Source organism: Patiria miniata, unplaced genomic scaffold, assembly GCF_015706575.1.
Source record: "Patiria miniata isolate m_02_andy unplaced genomic scaffold, ASM1570657v1 HiC_scaffold_7, whole genome shotgun sequence".
Lineage (NCBI taxonomy): Eukaryota > Metazoa > Echinodermata > Asteroidea > Valvatida > Asterinidae > Patiria > Patiria miniata.
This window is the reverse complement of record NW_024037074.1, coordinates 39,937-56,125: the sequence shown is the minus strand read 5'-3', so window position 1 is coordinate 56,125 and position 16,189 is coordinate 39,937. Positions and strand designations below refer to the sequence as shown.

The following is a 16,189-nucleotide window of genomic DNA, read 5'->3' as shown; positions in this document are numbered from 1 at the left end:
TTACATTTTTGTAACACGCAGACAACAAACCACCACGTGTGAATATTATCCATCCATTTTGCACCTGTCAGTATCACAAAACACCACCACCTGTGCGCGCCATCACGTGGGCATACGTCATACCAAGCGCATACCTTGGGATTGTTGTCAATTTTTGTATATATTGGTAACGGTATTGTTCTGCATTGAAAACATCGATTGTCAACAGATCTAATGTTACAGTTGTTATGCTTGCATTAGACTGTTTAATTAGTTGTTAAAATGATTACGTAGACAGTTATGACTCTAAGGCGAAGCTTAATCCGAAATTTCAGAAACGTCACTGTCAAAAAATTTGTTTAGAGGGCGCTGTACCGGCGGCAGATCCAAGAATCAAGATGACGTCCCATGTCACCGATGTTCTGCTCGCAAACACGGGTAAAACTCAGCTGTTTTCCAATAATACTAACCTTTCAGACAAAGGTTCTCTCAAAAAAGTTCCAGAGATTATTGTAGGAAAAATAAAAAACTTAGTGCATTTAATTCCTATGTAGGCCGAGTATTTGAAACGCTTTTTGGTTGGTAAGTATTCGATCTTTATCGTTGCATCGGTTGCGTGATACAACGTATGAGAACGGGTGTCGGTCACTAAGCTTCGCCCGGTAATCCTTACTAGTATTATGACTACTCCAAGAACTATGAGGCTCTCCAGTGAGCCTCATAGACACAGAACCCCGCAAAATTGTTGTCAGCACAAAACACTAATTAAGTACAAAAACGTCCATCCCAACCAAGCTTTTTCCCACAGAACCGCTGCACAGTTTGCCCCTAAACTCCGTACAATACCTCATGACATACTCACGTTATGTGCACCCAACAAACATCGGTGGATTCTGTCTGTTTTCGGCAAAAATGATGAAAAATATGCCCTTTCCGCACTGAGCCAACCTAACACTTGAAACGAGCACGCGCCCTGAATGATCGCAGTCATTTTCGGTTCGATCGCTCGGAGCGCGCCGCGGGGGTATGGTGTAGGAGCGGAACGATAGTATGCGCATGCATACAAGTGCAAGTATGTACCCCCCGCGGCGGGCTCCTAGCGATTGAACCCGAAAATGACTGCGATCATTCTGCGCGCGTGCTCGTTTCAAGTGTTAGGTTGGCTCAGTGTAGTCCGAGTAACTTGGATCCAACTTATCGCCTTTTTAAAAATTTGGACATGGTCTGGCGATAGTAGGGTCCAAGCTCATTCCTCGACCTAGACAACACAGTCACTGACAGTCCCAAAAACCAACATTTTCCAACAAAAAACATCAGATTTCACCTTCAAAACGGCCTCCAAATTACTAGATATGTCACCTGAGGTACAAGTAGACATAGATGATTAAGATGGTTGTACTTAAGTTTACTTACGATCCGGAAAAAAGTGAAATTTTCCGTTCAATTCTGGAGACCCCCTCTGCCTAGGTTGTCGTTGTTGTGCTCACGTTCAAAACTGCATGATAATGGCGTCTGACCTCGACCTCATGCAAATGTGGTGCGGCGCGCTTGCGCATAATGCACTGCATGCATACCCGGCAGATTCCCCTGCGCCGCGCCGACGACTGTTTCCTGATGTAGAGCGCTGTGTAAGTTCGCGGTACGCCTGGCTAGCCAGCGCGACTCCCAGGCGTACCGCGAACTTACACAGCGCTCTACATCAGGAAACAGTCGTCGGCGCGGCGCAGGGGAATCTGCCGTGTATGCATGCAGTGCATTATGCGCAAGCGCGCCGCACCACATTTGCATGAGGTCGAGGTCAGACGCCATTATCATGCAGTTTTGAACGTGAGCACAACAACGACAACCTAGGCAGAGGGGGTCTCCAGAATTGAACGGAAAATTTCACTTTTTTCCGGATCGTAAGTAAACTTAAGTACAACCATCTTAATCATCTATGTCTACTTGTACCTCAGGTGACATATCTAGTAATTTGGAGGCCGTTTTGAAGGTGAAATCTGATGTTTTTTGTTGGAAAATGTTGGTTTTTGGGACTGTCAGTGACTGTGTTGTCTAGGTCGAGGAATGAGCTTGGACCCTACTATCGCCAGACCATGTCCAAATTTTTAAAAAGGCGATAAGTTGGGTCCAAGTTACTCGGACTAGGCTCAGTGCAGAAAGGGCATATTTTTCATCATTTTTGCTGAAAACAGACAGAATCCATCGATGTTTGTTGGGTGCACATAATGTGAGTATGTCATGAGGTATTGTACGGAGTTTAGGGGCAAACTGTGCAGCGGTTCTGTGGGAAAAAGCTTGGTTGGGATGGACGTTTTTGTACTTAATTAGTGTTTTGTGCTGACAACAATTTTGCGGGGTTCTGACTCTATGAGGCTCCACTACGTGGAGCCTCATAGTTCTAGGAGTATATTATGACCCTGTTCCTACGTAAGGAGGGAAAGACTCACCAAAACAGTTGACTAAATCATGACACTCAAAATTGACATTCTGATATTTCTTGACCCATCTGAACAATTGGCATTGAATGACCAATGACATACTTAGTCCGAGTAACTTGGACCAAACTTATCGCCTTTTTAACATTCGGACATGGTCTGGTGATGGTAAGGTCCAAGCTAATAGTGCGAGCTGGACAACATCATCCTGTCACTGTCCCAGAAACCAACATTTTCCAACAAAAAAACATCAGATTTCACCCGCAAAACGGCCTCCAAATTACTAGATATGCCACCTGAGGTACAAGTAGACATCAATGATTAAGATGGTTGTACTGAAGTTTACTTACGAACCGAAAGAAAAGTGAAATTTCTCGTTCAATTCTGAGAGCTCCCCTCGCGATCTTGAACACGTTAAATTTCTGACTCGTGTTAATGTTTGAGCGACGCGATTTTTTCTTCATGCCCAGCGTACATTCGATGGTCCCCGTATCCCGAGTGCGATTCCGATACCGAGCGCGTGCGATGCATCGATTATGATAATTATCACGTTTGTAAACACAAACTTGCATTTCAAACTGTAAAAGAATATCAGGAACCAGCTTGAACTGGTATCCGCCATAAAAGCTGCGCTAGAGTTCACGACTCCCTATTATCGTTCGAAATGCACATGTGTTTACAAACCTGATCCAGCCTACTCATTATCATAATCGATGCATCGCACGCGCTCGGTAACAGAATCGCACTCGGGATACGGGGACCATCGAATGTACGCTGGGCATGAAGAAGAAATCGTGTCGTTCAAACATTAACAACACGAGTCGGAAATTTAACGTGTTCAAGATCGCGAGGGGAGCTCTCAGAATTGAACGGGAAATTTCAAAGATATAAATTGTCTCTACAGTGTCTCTCTACAATTGTCTCTACCTTTTCAAATATATAAAAAAAACCAATAATTATGGACAAAAAACGTACAAAATGAAAAGGAAAAAACATCGTTCGCCTTTGAGTTTGGTTCACACATTTGGACAATTTGCCGGGTTTACCTTAGATCAGCCGTAGTTCCATCGGAAAGGATGATAGATTATTTTCATTTTACATGTGATTTAATGTAAGAGGAAACCTGTAGCTTATAAAAATCGTCATTTTTCGAGTAAACCCATTTTGAAAGCTTCGTGCCCTCTATGATTGTACTTAACTGCATTTCTGGGCCGGGAACCAGTCAGTTGTAAATCGTTTCAGTTAAATGTATACATTTCCAACGCGTCGAAAGATTACAAATGGAGCGCCGCAGCACGTGGCGCGTGGCTAGCCATGTTAACGGGCCAAATTCCAGGGTCTGTGTACAGGTACGTGCACACTAACGTTACATTCAACAACAAAAACGTATAACTTGAGACCTTACTTTTCTCATTGAAACGGTTTCCGACTTAAATGATATTTAAACTTTCCGTGGCATTCTTGACCATTTTCAGTGAAGACAAGTTTACAATTACTCGGCAAAACTGCAAAAATTATCCCCTAAACTGTCGCCTGTTTTGAATTTGTGACCCAATACTTTCCTACTACACGACACGGAAAAACAAAAAAAATGCAACAAATACTCTCTGTTTTTTAGCGCTAAGGTTTGCAAAAGTGACTTTGATTGCCTTAAATTCCTGTCTACGTGGAAAGAAAAATTTATCAAAGTACATTGAGCGTGATGTTGACCGATACTTCAGTGGTTCAAACTGCCACTGCAGGCATCCATGTTTGCTGATTTATGGTTATCTGTATTTCATATTTTGAGTGCACATGCGCGCAAACTAAATGAGCGGCTGAATATTACGTGCCGTATTAACTGTTACAAGTCCACAAGCTTATTGATTGGGTTTTTATATCCTAGAGTTTAAAAGTGCTACAGGCAAAACTTCATTCGAAAGTTGGTCCTGCTATTTGGGTTTTGGTGTTTTTTACTCACCCAATATTTTGTAATTCTTTGCCAAGATCTGTTGGAAAATGAAGACCTGAGGACGCGCATCGGCAAATTATCAACTCACATTGATGAGATCAAGGGTGAAATCTACCACGCCGTACACGAGAAGTATGCCAACTACAGACCCACCAGGGACTCCACCCAGGAGCTACACAACAAGGTGCAGACACTGTCCACTGAGATGCAGACTCTCAGCAATAAGATCAAGGTATGTCATAGTCTTAAGGCCCTAGTAACACATTCACGGTTGGACCTACGAATATCCACCGTTTACCAAGAATCAATTGATCACAATGAACCGTCAAGACTCATGGAGAAATTGACTTTCTAAGAATGCACTAGGGTTTCAGGACGGATAGCCACAACTTTCGGAGGTTTCTCTAGGAATACACCACAGTTTCTTGAACGGATTGTTTACGAATATTGACAGTATTACCAAGAATAATGATGTTAATGCCACAGTTGTCTGCGATTGGGCCACGGATGACCAAGGTTCTCCTACAAATAAAGCATAGTCATATTCGTAGCACAACCTTAGCAGAATTCAAGTATATCTGGGCATAACCGTAGGACATTTGTAGTGAATTCGTAGAGAATAGATTTCCACCACGAATGAGCTACAAATCTCCAAGAGTATGTACAAATAGCTACAAATAACACTACGAATTAGTACAGTTGTTCTATGGATGTCCCCGGGTTTCACTGCGCATTGATTTTCATGACGATTCACCACGGACGTTTGGAACAGTTTAAAAGTTCCGTAGCGCCTCCACGAATACCAAAGGAAGATGACGGATAACCACGCAGATATTTAGGATGAATACAGTACTCCCACGGTTATCACAATTCTCAACTGTGGATAGCTGTAGCTCCAAACAGTGAATGTATGACTGAGGCTTAACGGCTAGACATTGTTATGGTTTGATATGCGATAACCTGCTGCAGTGATAAACCCACACCCACTGACCAACCAATATCACCCACGAACCCGTCGGAACAACGTATAGGCCAATTCCTACTGGTTGTGTAATGTGCGCGCACCTTTGGCCTAATATATGCAGCGCGCATTCAAAAAAAATTCACAGTAGTTCCCAAGAAAACTTTTAAATTTCTTCAAGTAACGTAAAAGATGCAGCAAGACGTTTGTGCAACTTCACTGGTCAGCACTTTTGTTGTGTGTAGTTTGTGTGGGACTGAAAATGAACAGTAATTGCCTGCGGAAGTAGCGCATGCGCACTTCCCCCATTTTTTTTTGGGGGGGGGGGAGAGATTTTAGGAGATGGCCTAGACGTTTCGATGGTGGGGGATATTGGTTGGTTTTGATAGCCACCTCTTGCGACGGCGGGTCATCGCTGCAGCATGTAATTGCGTATCCGACCATAACATCGTCTAGCCCCTAGACTAGGTATGTGAGGCTGTGTCTGATGAGACAGGCATTGTTGTCTGTGGCAATAGCTTTTGACTTAATGCACAGAAAGATAGTAAGGGGACTAAACTCCCTGTGAAATTATCCTTTCTGGCAAGCTCTCAATTCGAAGAAATCAACGAAACTCATTTCCAATGGTGCGTCTAAAGAAGCACCATAGGAAAATTTAAATTAGTAGTTCGTTTTGTTATTCAGCGCAGTGCGCACAAGCATTGGAACGACGCACAGGCGCGCGCGGTTGCTATAATTTGTCGGATTAGTGCACGACATCGTGTAAAGCTGCAATTCAAAACAATTCGAAACATGATTTAGCAACTTTTGATTTGAAATTGAGATCCTAGAATGCTGTTTTTCTCGGAATATAAAGCTGAAGCTGAGCTGAAACTTCATGAAGTAAGTTGTTCAGTATCCTTCATTAGATTTTGAACACATTTATTGCTTCAAACGAACAAAATGCACTAATTACAAATGATGGACTAAAGCTTTAAAGGACAGGCCTTCAAAGTGATTCTGTTGAACCTTTTTAATGTTTAAACTGAGAGTTTATTGCTGGAGATGTTTGAAGACAATTGTGACAACGATTCTTGAAATCACACTTTTTTGAGGAGACAGGTTTTTAGGGTCATTGTGTTTAAATGGTGATATTTTCTGAATGGATTGACCACTTTACTTATCCATTTTTTTCATCTTAAAGTACCTTAAGATGTTTGCTTTCCCTTCATTATTTTTGATGCTACATATTTTTTAAATGTGAAATATAATTTTTGGGATTTTGGTTCCGTTTTTTTTTTAACTCACCCTGTATCAATCTTAAAGTATCGTGTATAACCACACACCTGAGACTACCGGCTTTTCTCAATTTGTGTTGTCATTTCCCGGATGAGCCCCCATTTGTCACATTCCCTGGTTTGCTCCTCCCCAAGAAAAATATAACCCTCAGTAGTCTGGTACACCGTCACACAAAATAAATTGTCGAGTGAATTGACAATTTATTTTGTTCGACAATTTATTTTGTGTGACGGGTGTACCAGACTTCTGAGGGTCATATTTCTTGGGGAGGGGCAAACCAGGGAATGTGACACTGACAGTTGGTTGCAATCTGTTCTGGGCCTGCACATTACTGATGACACGGTAAATACATGTATTGACAATTCCCTACTTTAAAGTAAAATACTTCTCTATTCTTGATAATATGCTGTGAACGTTTCTCGTTACCAGTAAGGTGTTTCACGGTAATATGCGCCAATCACAAGATGGAATTTTTGCTGATGAAAATCAAATTAGGTTTCGCCCTTCTCTGACGTATATAAACTGTTTACTCAGTGTGTTTAGGGCCTGTCACATTATATGCGATCTCATAGGAGACCTTACGGCGACCAAAAATATTTCATAAATGTAAAAATTGCAGCGAGGACGCAAGAAAATGACAATTTTCTGTATCAAAGAAGCTCAAGCTACGCTCATACTGTGCTCTTCCCACGCTTACGATGCACTCAACTCGCTCTCTATGCGCCCCTGTCAAGCTCAATTACTCTATCTAGTCGCTGTCTTGCGCCTAGGCTGCCTCAATGCCACTTCAATGTCGCACGATTCACGCTTGCAAAGCGCCCGAGTTGCGTCATTGCGGCGCCCTGGCCAGAGCGCAGAGGTGTTGCGATTGTTTTGGGCATGTTCAAAGACCTTGGTGCTCATCGGAGACCATTAAGACCCTCTGGCGCCCATCTGGTGACCTATGTAGTTGTCGCTGCGATCTTGTAGTTGTTTTTGCGCCCCAGCTAAGGATGCAGTAAGAGCGCACATAAGATGTCAGACAGTGTGACAGGGGCTTTACCTCCCGAGAGAAAGTTGCCTCATACACTAACATCAATGCGTTGTGTACCACGTGTGCAAGCACTGAGAAAAAGGAACATTGTTCTTGACAGCTGTCCAGTGACTTCTGACTCTCTGTGTGTTGTGCATGCCCTTGGCTTGGTGGCTTGCTGCTGCTTGGCCTGGCAGCATGGTGCTCTTGGTCATTTTCTGCCTGCATGTGGAATCACATGAAGCTCAATCTGCTTCCCTGGCTGCAATGGTCGGCTGGGATTCTGTCTTGGGAAGCAACGACAGCACATGTCTTGCCACTCGACCACCGAGCTAACGGGATTGGATGGAAAATTCCATCTTATAATAGTTTATGCGGTACCAGCCGCTATGTACATCAGATTCGAACCAGCCACCCGAACCCGTTAGCTCGGTGGTCGAGTGGTAAGACATCTGCACTAGAAAGCAGGAGGTCGTGGGTTCGAGTCCCACCCGAGTGATTTTTTCCAACTTTCACTCGGGAGGTAATACACTGAGTATACAGTTTTTAAAAACGTTGGTGCAGGGCAAAACCTAATTTGATTTATATCACCCCGACGCAAAAATTCCATCTTATAACGACAGCACAGTTTGAGGAATGAGAAAGCCTTGACTACAGCTGCACGATAGTCAGCATTAGTCAGCACTGTAGACGAGGGAATTAATTGAGCTATTGATAAGTCTGAGGATTTTCTGCAAGTTCTAGATATTCAATAGCTTGGGCAGGCAAAGTATAAGTTGTTCCCAGAGTATAAATAATTGCAGCTGAAACGTTCAGTGAGTTCAGAATGAAAAAAATGGCAGTATTGATGATAACCATACAGAGGAGCTTGCCTGCTCGCTTGGGACAATTTGGCAACTGTGCTGATTGCTTGCACACTTTAACTACTACCAAGATGTACAAAGCAAGAGTGGCTACTAAACAGGTAGTGTTGGTAACAAAATTAATCCAAAAAAGATGTCTTTAAAGAAAGTCTCTGGCAAGAATATTGGGATCACACCAACAATAATTGTTGCCACCCAGAGTCCTGCTGATATCTTTGCTGCTCGAGATTTAGAGGCTTTTTCCTTGAATGTCAGAAGATTGCGCACTGCAGAGAATCTCTCAGCTGCTATGATCACTACAAAATAACTAGAAACAGCAACAAACATGTATTTGAATCCCAGGACATACCGTTATTTTGTTTTACCGTTTTGGATTTCCTCAAAAACAAAAACCGTGAACGAACTATTGACCGTTTTGTCGTTTTACAGTTTTGTAAAACGGTCAAACTGTATTAAGTCACACACAAAAAATACTTTTTGTTGTTGTTTTTAATTGTAGAAAGCATTAAACGGTTAGTTGCTTTGTTTTAGAGTGTTGTTTTACATAATCATGACAATGACAAAATGGTCAATAGTCTTGCCGACCATTTTTTTGAGTTAGGTTCGGCAATTAAGCAATGCACTTAGGAATGTTAATGCGTCCTTGGGATCGAGTCATTGCTTGGGCCCTCTTTACATTTTCGTTCTCACTACAGAATTTGCGAATTAGCTATTGAAGAGCCGCGTCGACTTAAACTCCAATTTCCTTCAAAATATTTGCAACTTCATCAAACGTCTTACCATCCTGTATCCATTGTGAAAAGTAATGCCCTCCCTTGCAGTTTTCCAGCGCCATTTTTGCTTGCAACTCTTTAAGCCCGACCAACTGATTCGCATGAGAAGGGGGTCAGGGCCCGCGCCAGGAATCACACCACGCATTAATTATGCCGAGCCAACACTCGTGTAAAGCAGGGTCCCCCTCCACCCCCTTGCCCACCGCCACAAAATGCACCACGGACTGTTAACTATGACACTAAAATAAAAAAAACAGTGTGTATTCAATACTGATCGTTTTGCTGTTTTTCTAAGTTATTTGTGTAAAACTGTAAAACAAAAATAATCAATCGTTATGAAATAATGAATTTTACTAAACTTATGAAACGGAGAAACCGTATTTATCTTAATACTGTTTGTCGTTTTATAAAACTGTAAAACGGTCAATGGTTCGTTTACTGTTTTTGTTTTTGAGGAAATCCAAAACGGTATTAAAATGAAATAACGGTATGTCCCGGGATTTATTTGACACTCTGGAATGCTTTGTACACTTCGGAGGAACACAATACAAATATATATTGAGTCATAAGGAAGAGCAAGTCAGCCACAGCCAGATTGGATAAGTAGCTGTTGATGATTGTACTCATTGACTTCACTCGAATGACTGTGAAGAGAAAAACCAAGTTTAAGCAGAGGCCGATTGGTGCATTGATTTCAGTACTTAACCATAGTATTTGTTAATTTCTTTTGTGAGTCTTGATAAAGTTCTCAAGGTGCTTTTCAACTTCATCGTTCTCCATATCCAACATTTTATTCAGATGTAGCAAAGAGTGTTCTGTCCTATTTCAAGATCACTCCAGTTTTATACTTACAGCGAATATAAGACCTGGAGCAATGTGTAGTTGAAACAAAAAGCTTCTGAATTTTTTCCCCTTAGTGTTTTTTTATCTCTAAGATTTGTAAGGATTAGTTCTTTGTTCCTTGTTTTGAATGCATACTAAACCAAAGTAGACAATAGAGTTTCACAGTTGACTTTGGCATAGATGTGCTTCAGAATGACTTTTTATTTTCTCTTCAAGACTTTTTTCCATGTACATTGTGTAATCTGTCACTAAGGTTTTGCTCATATCTAGCTTACTTAGGAAAAGGTGAAAAGGCACTCTGCACTTTTTACATGTAAAGTTTTACAGCTCATAAAAGATCACAGACATAACGTAACGCTTGAATTATCTATAACTGAATACAATTAGATGCAGATCAAAAAAGGACACAAAATCTTTCAGGTCGTTCACTACATTTTGCTTACAACATATTTATTTATATCTCACATATAGAAACTTGACACAAGCTTTAGATTTGGTGTTTGGATAATCAAGAAAGACATTTAAAATACAGATACAAATAGTCACTGCATCAACAAAGATTTGAAACCATGGAATTCCTACACTCTCTTGCTTGAAATTGCAAGTGTACTTAGACTTCTGCTATCAAATGTTGTACTAAGAAATTACCCATGAACTTTTCTTTTTGTACTTGGGCCAAACTGATGACCAGCTTTGCCAACAGATTGGCTACCGTCCGTACATTATTGATACTGATTGTGGGGGGGGGGGGGGGGGGTGGGGAACCAGCCTATCCAGCAAGAACAGAAATTATGTTTGGCAGCCAATAATTTGGAATTGTAAAGTAATAGTTCAATAACTGAACGTGAGCTTTTTTGTGTTTGGTGTTTCATTCAAAAGTGAATAACTTTTGTAATGCTTGAAAAATAGCAGATTGGTAAAAGAAGTAAATTTAGTACTTCATCTGGCATTTGTTGAGTAAAACTGTTATGTGGACAGTTTTCCTTGTTTTTTTCCCTAGAAGGTACAGCATTAAAGGTTGCATGTCTGTGTAGAGTGTGTGTGCGGTTCACAGTTTCAGATGATTCTTATTTTATCTGATAAACTGTCTAAGTTGAACACATTACTCTCATTGTTTCAAGCTTAATCTTTAATTTGCTCATGCACTACCAGAACTATGAACTGTAGTTAGGAGAATGGTTGTATGTAGAAAGATGACAAGTTCCACACACAATCCATTACCCTTTGGAGATACGGTGGACACAATACGAGGCGGCGCTATTTGGTCTGGGTCTAGTCTTTAGCATAAGTTACCCCAATATACCCAAATCAAATAACACCCTTGTATTGTGTCTGCCATATCGCAAAAGGCTTAGAGCAGTTGAGCTTTTCACTTTTTCCAAAATTTGTTAAGACTCTGGAATGCTGAATGTGCTTTTCACATCTTTTCCCAATCTACAGGTTAAACAACATGGTGACTCCACTGTGGAACCAGCCGTATGAGGACCAGCTATCCACCAAACAGACCAACACCAGGGAGTTTCTGAGGAATTTATCCAAGATGCTGCAATGGAACATTGGGGAGATGTCTCCCTGGCTGAAGCAACAAAGGTGAGCTACCCACCAAAGACACGGGATGGTTGTGGGCCAGAATGGAAATGTGGTCTTCCTTGACAAGAAACTGTTTCCAGACACAGTTTTCTGGCAAGTGGACTTACATGTACAGCTGCCCTGAACATTTGTTAAAGCCCCAGAACATGTTTCCTCTTTTTCTTGAGAATCAGTCAAACTCACCAAAGTTTTACCTAATTTCTGAAATGAACTGTCTTCCCTACACACAAAAGTCACAAAATAAAATAAAAAACAGGAAAACCCAACCCAAAGCCAATCAATTCACAGCTGCTTGAGTGGGACTCGCATGGAAAGGACAAGTGCTCAAAGCCAAGGTATTGACTATTAGTCAATTGTGGCTTCATTATTGACACGAGTTTCTGTTGGCACTTGTCATTGGATTTAAATGAATAAGAACTGCCTCCGCATTGGCTGCCTGTGCAAGGGGTCTAGTGGCTGCTATTGCTGTGGTTACAGGTTCACGTTCCTGCAATAACTCTTTTCCCGTAGCTTACCAAGCCAGTTGAGGACCTGTACACTAAGAGCCTCGCTCTGAAGAGAAGCCAAGAGGAATCTGATGAAAACACCCAAGAAGCTAAGAGGAGGAAGGAGGAGGACAGCTGACCAGTAGAAGAGAGGTGAAGACATTGAGATAGAATGCAGGGTTGGGCTGGATTCGAACCACCATCCATTAGAAAAGTACTCCGGTTCTCAACCAACTGAAGTCATTACAACACTCATTTCTGTCACTGTGCTCTGTGGTATTAAAATCATGCAAGTGTAGAAAAAGGCTCATTTGATGGAATTTATCAATTCTGTTCTGTCCATTTATTTTGGAGGATTTTGTAGGATATAGGAAGGTAGACCCTGCCTTTACTGCCATTTAGGCTTGATACCCCTTGAAAGTGGAAGTTCAAAGAATGTGATTTCCTTCACTGTAGTAGATTTTTTGAGTAGTTCAAGTAGTTCATGATCATCACAAGAAAACCATTCTGACATCCAGAGATTACTATTTTAAGAGCCCAACCAGTCAGTTCCATAGCTCATTTGACATTGTGAACATGAAATTTGTTGAGTGGAATAGTTACGTGGTCAGTTTTCTCTTCCTTGTCATTTATTCTCCTTGAAGGGAGAGCATCAAAGCTTCCATGTCTGTGTAGAGTTTGTGATTCACACTTTAAATGACTCTTATTTTATCTGATAAACTTTTCAAGTTGAACACATTTCCCTTAGTGTTTCAAGCCTAAAATTTACTTTGCACATGCACCACCAGAACTACGAACTGAAGTTATGAGAATGGTTGTATGTAGAAAGATCACAAGTTCCACTCACTATCCATTACCCATTATGAGATATGGTGGACACAATACGAGGGTAATATTTGGTTTGGGTGAGTCTTTTGTATTGACCCCAAATTTACCCAAATCAAATGGCGCCCTTCGATTGTGTCTGCCATGTCTCAAAAAAGGTAATAGCAGTTGAAGCATTCACAATTGTGAAATTCTTAAGACTCTGAAATACTGAGGGTGCTTTTTGCTCTTCTCCCAATCTGCAGGTTAAACAACAGGGTGACTCCACTATGGAACCAGCCGTATGAGGACCAGCTATCCACCAAACAGACCAACACCAGGGAGTTTCTGAGGAATTTATCCAAGATGCTGCAACGGAACATTGGGGAGATGTCTCCCTGGCTGAAGCAACAAAGGTGAGCTACTCGCCAAAGACACGGGATGGTTGTGGGCCAGAATGGAAATGTGATCTTCCTTGTAGAATAAAAAACACACACACACAAAATAAAGGAAAAAGCTCACAAGAAAAAGTTTACAAAAGCTGCTTGAGTGGGACTTGCACCAACAACAACAGCTTACTAGTGCAGATGTCTTACTTGACCACCAAGCTTGCTGGGGCTGACTGGCTGGTTCCAATCTGATATAGCAGTTACCACAACCAATGAGTTTAATGGATTGTTTACGTAGGGGACTTGTGAATGTTAATATCTGGTTTGCCATTCACCAATGCAAATTTGAAAGCTTTCTTGGGTGGGATATGAACCCATGACCTCCTGCTTACTAGTGCAGACATCTTAAGGCCCTCTCACAGTGTCACGTTCTGGCATGGAGTTTGTACTGCTACCAAGAAAATTGACTAAAACGCGGTGGGAATGTAGATGACGGCGTGGGGACTCATTGATACTAGTTGAGGACTTCAGAGGGATTCCAAGGACTTTGCTGAACACCAAACTGCCGTGTTCGTTTTGGATATGCACAAAACAAACGTTGCACCTCGGCGTTTTGACCAGAACGCGGCAAGTACTCTGCGCAAACTCCTCGCGAATGGCCGTGACGTACTGGCAATGCGCAGGCAGACGTGAGCAACGTTGTGAGAACTCCACGGACGTGCATGCATCAGGACTGCGCGTTTCCTCTGCGTCTCCTGCGTCTATGCCGTTCAAAATGTGAAGACTCAATGACTATCGCCAATTTTGGCCCGAGTATTTATACACGACGCGCTTCTGGCTGCTGATGTTACACGTATGTTTTAAGGTCGCATCAAGTTCACGATAAGAACTTCAAGAGCATGGTATGAATTTAATATTTCAACCAGGATTTTATGATAGACTAACATTACGGTGTGTGAATCTTTTGTGGGATAAATATTCCTGACATTGGAGATGTCTGATTTGTTCCTTTAATTTTCATTGTTTGTTTCCTCATCAACAGCCAGTATTAGAGAGTTATCGCAACAAGTGTGAGTTTACCATCGGAAAGAGTGTCTATGGCATCGGTGAGTGAAACTGGCATTCATTTTTTTTTTATTCATCCAACCTCTACGTTTTGTGGTTCTGCATCCTTTGGATTTGATGATTTCTGGGAAGTGTCATTGGTGGGACGTGAACCCCACCCCCTGCTTATAGAAACTCTCTCATTTAGGGGCAGATTGAGACCAACTGTCCCTGGACTTACTGACAAACTGCGTCTCTCTGTTAAGGAGAATACAGGAGAAAGTGTGGATATGTAATTTAAGAATTCGCGAAGCGCCGAGTGAATTCGTAAATTAAGAATCCACACTTGTGAGTGTATTCTTCGACTTAAACCATTGCGTCAACAGAAGTATTGGAAAGAATGCTGCAACCTGACGCCACTCTTTTCTTCATATACCATCTCAATGAAGGCCATTCGTTGCAAAAATGATGATAAGACATGAATCTGGGACTGATAAATGTTTCCAAAATTGTTAGGAAATACTTGAAATGATTCTCCATAGACATTGTACACAAGCACGGAAGTGGCGTCAGGTTGCAACATTGTTTCCTGACGTGTTTAGCATGTGTATCGACACACCCGTACAACCAATTAAGTCATTTTGTGTATATAGGCTCCTTACGTTAAAATGGATAGTTCAGACGACGATTTCTTTCTGACAGTGAAAATGCAGTGGTAATTTTCGGGAAGCAAATTTTCACGCAGACAGTCCTTTTCATGCTCATTATGGAGAACAATTGTCCGACGTGTTCAAAGTGTGGATTCGTAATTCCGAGTCCACACTTTGTGACCAGTGTAAGAGATTCGTAGATCCGAATCCACACTTTTATCAATAGTGTGACGTCATAGCAATGGTTTAACACAGCATAAACACCAGGGGGTTGGGGATTTATCCCCACCACCCTCCCATGTTTTGATCAGAGGTGGGGTATGAGCAATGGCATCAACATGTGTTAGGAAAAATGCTGCTTGTTGAATCCTGTCAACATGACTTTACGAAGAAGTTGAAGTAGTTCTGATGGAAGCAAAGAGCAACCCAAGGCACTCTTAAATGAAAGTAAAGTTTAACATCAAAGCGTTTCTTTTCTTGGTTTTTTTTTTTTTAAAGATAGAGCACACCTATCCACCAGTATTGGTGTTCAAGGCACTGCATCATTAAATTAAAAGTGCACATTGCCTGGAATGGACATAACATTTCATACAATGTGCGTGTTATGAACACCGCAACTGAAAGTTTCAGGAATTTATTTTCTCAGTTATTCCCCTAAATTCTTGTCGGGTCTACATGAAACTTGGCCCTGGATAAATTGTGCAAATATTTCAGTTTCATGTCTTATTATTTTCATTGACAGATAACACTGCTGGTTTCCGGCTTGGCGCTTACAAAGGTAAGTATTTCCTCTGAAGTTTCCTTTTTGCAAAAGACGTAGATCAACTTTTATGTTTGATTGGATCGGCTGTCGAGGGGCTTGGCCTATTGGTAGCTACTGCTGATCAATCCCAACCAATCAGAATGCAACACACAGAAAGATTGACAGGTGTACATATTGTGCATAGTCTATTATGTCTGTCAGGAATTAATTGTTGAAAAGAAAGAAACAAGCCACAAAAGACTTAAACCCTTGTCATCCCCTTTGCTGACCAATATGTTGGCTTACTTTTGTGGCATGAATATTTCAACATTGACCAGCAAGCTCTTTTACTCAATAGGGATTTTTTAACAATTACATTTGTACAAACAA

At 41.5% G+C, this 16,189-nt stretch overlaps 1 protein-coding gene across 3 annotated transcripts; it reads left to right on the top strand.

Moving 5' to 3' along the window:
- The first annotated feature begins 335 nt into the window (after positions 1-335).
- On the top strand, positions 336-15,815 carry LOC119746055 (centromere/kinetochore protein zw10 homolog). 3 transcript variants are annotated; one of them, XR_005273685.1, is made up of 5 exons: positions 344-417; positions 4,401-4,597; positions 11,536-11,685; positions 14,406-14,469; positions 15,800-15,815. XR_005273685.1 is itself a non-coding variant. In XM_038222823.1 (3 exons), the coding sequence occupies exons 1-3, from the start codon at positions 378-380 to the stop codon at positions 13,280-13,282; spliced, it is 279 nt and encodes a 92-aa protein (XP_038078751.1). In that variant the 5' UTR covers positions 336-377; the 3' UTR covers positions 13,283-13,416. The 3 variants fall into 3 exon arrangements, 1 of the variants encoding a protein (XP_038078751.1); XR_005273686.1 differs by lacking the exons at positions 14,406-14,469; positions 15,800-15,815 and adding exons at positions 12,196-12,323; positions 13,241-13,416; XM_038222823.1 differs by lacking the exons at positions 11,536-11,685; positions 14,406-14,469; positions 15,800-15,815 and adding an exon at positions 13,241-13,416 and having other exon boundaries at positions 336-417.
- The last annotated feature ends 374 nt before the right edge of the window (positions 15,816-16,189 follow it).

Excerpts from the sequence above, each read along its gene's own strand:
- LOC119746055 (XM_038222823.1), top strand. The coding sequence starts at position 378 with ATGACGTCCCATGTCACCGATGTTCTGCTCGCAAACACGG. Across the intron at positions 418-4,400 it reads TGTTCTGCTCGCAAACACGG|ATCTGTTGGAAAATGAAGAC; the intron begins GTAAAACTCAGC and ends TTCTTTGCCAAG. Across the intron at positions 4,598-13,240 it reads CTCTCAGCAATAAGATCAAG|GTTAAACAACAGGGTGACTC; the intron begins GTATGTCATAGT and ends CCCAATCTGCAG.